The sequence below is a fragment of the Phalangium opilio genome, unplaced genomic scaffold (genome assembly GCF_054372755.1).
Source record: "Phalangium opilio isolate 3A_F unplaced genomic scaffold, DU_Popi_V2 ptg000041l_1, whole genome shotgun sequence".
Taxonomy (NCBI): Eukaryota; Metazoa; Arthropoda; class Arachnida; order Opiliones; family Phalangiidae; genus Phalangium; species Phalangium opilio.
In genome coordinates this window covers 3,429,077-3,433,333 of record NW_028324165.1, presented here as the reverse complement: position 1 = coordinate 3,433,333, position 4,257 = coordinate 3,429,077, and the positions used below count along the sequence as shown (strand labels likewise).

General features: G+C 36.4%; 1 protein-coding gene across 2 annotated transcripts; it reads left to right on the top strand.

Annotated features, from left to right (window-relative positions):
• Window positions 1-875: 875 nt before the first annotated feature.
• On the top strand, window positions 876-3,672 carry LOC149679398 (uncharacterized). Of its 2 annotated transcripts, none has more exons than XM_089835100.1 (2): window positions 876-1,208; window positions 1,270-3,672. In XM_089835100.1, the coding sequence occupies exon 2, from the start codon at window positions 2,428-2,430 to the stop codon at window positions 3,484-3,486; it is 1,059 nt and encodes a 352-aa protein (XP_089691226.1). In that variant the 5' UTR covers window positions 876-1,208; window positions 1,270-2,427; the 3' UTR covers window positions 3,487-3,672. The 2 variants fall into 2 exon arrangements, with proteins under 2 accessions (XP_089691226.1, XP_089691227.1); XM_089835101.1 differs by having other exon boundaries at window positions 876-1,725; window positions 1,837-3,672.
• Window positions 3,673-4,257: the final 585 nt, after the last annotated feature.

Here is a 4,257-nt window from a genome sequence, read left to right as displayed (position 1 = left end):
TTTCCTCTCTCTCTTGCTTGTCCTTAATGTCCCATGGAAATCAGCTTTTGTAATGGAATCTTATTTAAATTTTTTAGTTTGACGTTTTAATTTCAAACGTGAGAAAAGAGAGAATGGAAAATGAGCTAACTATTAATGAGCAAGGAGATAAAATTGACCTGCTCAATAAGGTCAGAGAAGAATTGAAAAACAAAGTCATAAGTCTCAAGGTACGCGACATTGTTCATTTGGTGTAAACGCAAAGATGAGATTAGATGTTAGCAATATTCATTAATCATTGTTAATTGTTCAAAAATTAGGAGAAAAATGGAGAAATTGAAAAGGCTAACGATGTATCAGTGAAAGTTGAACCAGTTGATTATGATTCAGAGCCAAAAGTTGAACCAGTTGATTATGATTCAGAGCCAGATAGCCAAGCATTATCCCTACCAGTTGCGGAACAGCAACAACCTCAACCTCAAAATGAAAGGTTTGCAAGTGCAAAAAGGGTGTATTGCTTTTGTTGTTTACACGTGTTTTTTTATCATAATTTATCTCTGTAGTTCGGAAGGAGTCCCTACTGAGGACCGGAACCACAAGCAGCCTGGTGAGTAAATTTTTATTTATGTAGAAATATTGTAGGTCTCCCCAAGTCACTTGCTGGGTGCATAATCCTTTCAACCACTTGTTTCTGTCAGATTTTTGAGTTAAAATGTTAGAAAGTTTTAATACCCTTCATTTTCAGCATTATATAGTACAGGAAAAATAGGTTTTAACCCGCAACAAATTGAAACAAAGCTGAAAATTTCAGATTTGAAGCTTTGTTCTCTAGCACGAATTTTAGAGCGATGTTCTACACCTCTTTTATCTTCAATATTTTGATTTTTCTTGGATTTACCTACACAAAGCAAAACTACATTTCATTCAGGAAATGTAACATCTGGAAAACATAGATTCGACACAAGGAAACCGCGATGATTCTATGAGATGTTAGTACAGGAAAAATAGGTTTTAACCCGCAACAAATTGAAACAAAGCTGAAAATTTCAGATTTGAAGCTTTGTTCTCTAGCACGAATTTTAGAGCGATGTTCTACTCCTCTTTTATCTTCAATATTTTGATTTTTCTTGGATTTACCTACACGAAGCAAAAACTACATTTCATTCAGGAAATGCAACATCTGGAAAACATAGATTCGACACAAGGAAACCGCGATGATTCTATGAGATGTTAGTACAGGAAAAATAGGTTTTAACCCGCAACAAATTGAAAAAAAGCTGAAAATTTCAGATCTTATAGATTTTTGGGCGCTCTTTAACGTGGTGCGGTCTCCCACACTCTCCCATTGGAGGAATTTGCGCCATATTGGAAAATGGCGGACAAAATCGAGAAAACGTTTAATAACTCCGGTTCTACTTAACCGATTAACACGTAATTAGGCTTCAATTGTAGATCACCTTCAAACACATAATTCATCTCTTATGATATTTTGCCCTACAACCAACCGGAAGTTCACAATCTGACCCTGAAGATTAGCCTCATGCAAAAATGGGAATTTAAAGCATTTTATGGTTTCTATTTTCAGAATACATTTCCAAAATCGAGAAAAAGTTTAATAACTCTGGTTCTACTAACCCGATTAACAAGTTATTAGGCTTCAATTGTAGATTACTTTCAAACACATAATTCATCCTATAAGATGTGTTGTCCTAGAACTAACCGGAAGTTCACAATCCAGCCCGGAAGGTAAGGCAAATCTAATTTTTGAGTATTTCGAAACGGTTTCAAGCGAAATAAATGCAAAGCGGGTTTTTAACCTAAAATATATTATTCCCATTATATTTTTACCTCTTTAAGTGACGATGACGTCACGGAGAGATATTATACTGGACGTGAATGGGGGAGGGTGTCTGTCTGTGTGTGCTGGTCACCGCGTTCGCAGTTGGCAAATCGGAGCAAACGTGTTCGCAGTATAATTTTTGGCTTCTACTCCCAACGTTAGGATCAAGAAGTGTGTGGCGATAGGGTTACGAAAAACGTCTAGCCTCCCAATTGCAGGGCTTCCACCAAAGGTTCATGCAATTGCGGATTTCTTATCATTTATTGTGATTCAATCGCCTTATATACCCTAAATTTCCAAAAATTGTTAAAGAGGCATACGCTTGAATTCAAACGTCAACAATAGCTATATGTTTAAAATTATTTTAGGAATTAAGTTTAAACTTAATTCCTAGAGAAAAAAGCTTCAAATGTGATCAGTGTAAATTTTCCACTTCACACAAAAGTAATTTGTTCAGACATCAACGACGTAAACACATTGGTGGAAAACACTTCAAATGTGATCAGTGTGACTACGGTAGCAAGCTGAAGCGTGATTTGATCAAACATAAACGCCTTCACATTGATGGAAAGCCCTTCAAATGCGATCAGTGTGATTATGTCGGCACAATGAAGAAATATTTGGTCAGACATAAACGAATTCACAGTGCTGAAAGACCTTTCAAGTGTGATCATTGTGACTATTCCACCAGACTGAAAACTAATTTGATCGTGCATCAGCGAGTTCACAGTGGTGAAAAACCTTTTAAATGTGATCAGTGTGAATATGCCTTCGCGCAGAAGTATCTTCTGATCGGACACAAGAGCATTCATAGTGGTGAGAAACCCTTCAAATGTGATCAATGTGACTTTTCTACCCTGTGGAAGTATAATTTGATCGAACATAAACGGATTCACAGCGGTGAAAAACACTTCTCATGCCATCAATGTGACTATCAATGCACGCGGAAGACTAGTTTGATCACGCATCAAAGCATTCACAGTGATGGAAAACAATTCAAAGGTGATCAGTGTGAATATGCTAGCGCGAGAAAGAATTGTTTGATTAAACATAAACGCGTTCACAGTTCTGAAAAAATCTTCAAATGTGATCAGTGTGACTATTCCAGCAAGAACAAGCGTGACCTTATTAACCATCAACGCGTTCACAGTGGTGAAAAGCCCTTTAAATGTGATCAGTGTGGCTATAAATGTACGCAGCAAGGTGGTTTGATTTTACATAAACGTATTCACGGTAATGAAAAACCCTTCAAATGTAATCAGTGCGACTATGCCTCCATAATTAAAAGCCAGTTAACCGTACATCAGCGCATTCATAGTGACGAAAAACCCTTTAAATGTGATCACTGTGACTATGCTGGCACACGCAAGAGTCGATTGATTGACCATCAGCGCATTCACACTGGCAAAAAACCATTCAAATGTGATCAGTGTGTCTATGCCAGCAGACAGAAGACTACTTTGATGACACATAAGCGCATTCACATTGGTAAAAAACCTTTAAAATGTGATCAGTGTGACTATAAATGTACGTATAAGAGGAATTTGATGGTACATCGACGTACTCACAGTGGTGGTAGTGAAAAACCATTCAAATGTGGCGAGTGTGAATATGCCAGCACGCGGAAGTGTCATTTGGCCTCGCATAAACGCGTTCATAGTGGTTAAAAACCATTAAAGTTTTAACATTGCGAAGATGTGTCATCACACCAACGTAGAACGAATAGAATGGATTTGAGGACTAGTAAAGAGTAAATTCAAGGAATGTTTTTATTGTAAGACCTATTTGTATAATGAAAAATTTCCAATCATTGTAAAAATCGAAATAAATTGAGATTTCGCTATTGAATGAAACGATGTTGCTTTGTCAAATTCCTAATAACATTTCCGTTGCACGCACTACTCCAGCAATATTTTGTTCATGGTGTGGTAAAAATTGCGGCCGACATTGATTATAACCCGAAAACTTTGTTAGCTTTTCATTTCAGGTAGATTACATTACTGTAATTAGACATAGCTGTCTAATTACCTATGAAATCTATGTTTATTTTGATATTTAAAATCATTGAAAACTATCACGGAGTTGTAATGGATGATACCATTATCCAATCTTCAATTACAAGTTAATTCTGAAATAATGTAAATTTTTTCTTGATATTCTGATTTTGTTTTATTGTAAATGAATTTGTATGAATATGAAAATCTATAAAATCTGCTTAAATGATATCGGTTTTCAGATGGTAATTTCAATTGAGGTAAGTTACCTAACCTTTGGGGGGCAACATCATACATAGGGTACGTTCAGTAACGCTCTTTGATGACAGCGCTTACTAAGCGATGTCAGATTTTCACTACTGTACGCTTTTTCGCGTTTCCGGTTTTGACGTCATGATGCTCAGCGCTTGCCCATCAAAAAAATCATCTAATCGATATGGTTTT

What these genes read in the sequence shown, in the direction of transcription:
- LOC149679398 (XM_089835100.1), top strand. Translation starts at nt 2,428, where the DNA reads ATGAAGAAATATTTGGTCAGACATAAACGAATTCACAGTGCTGAAAGA.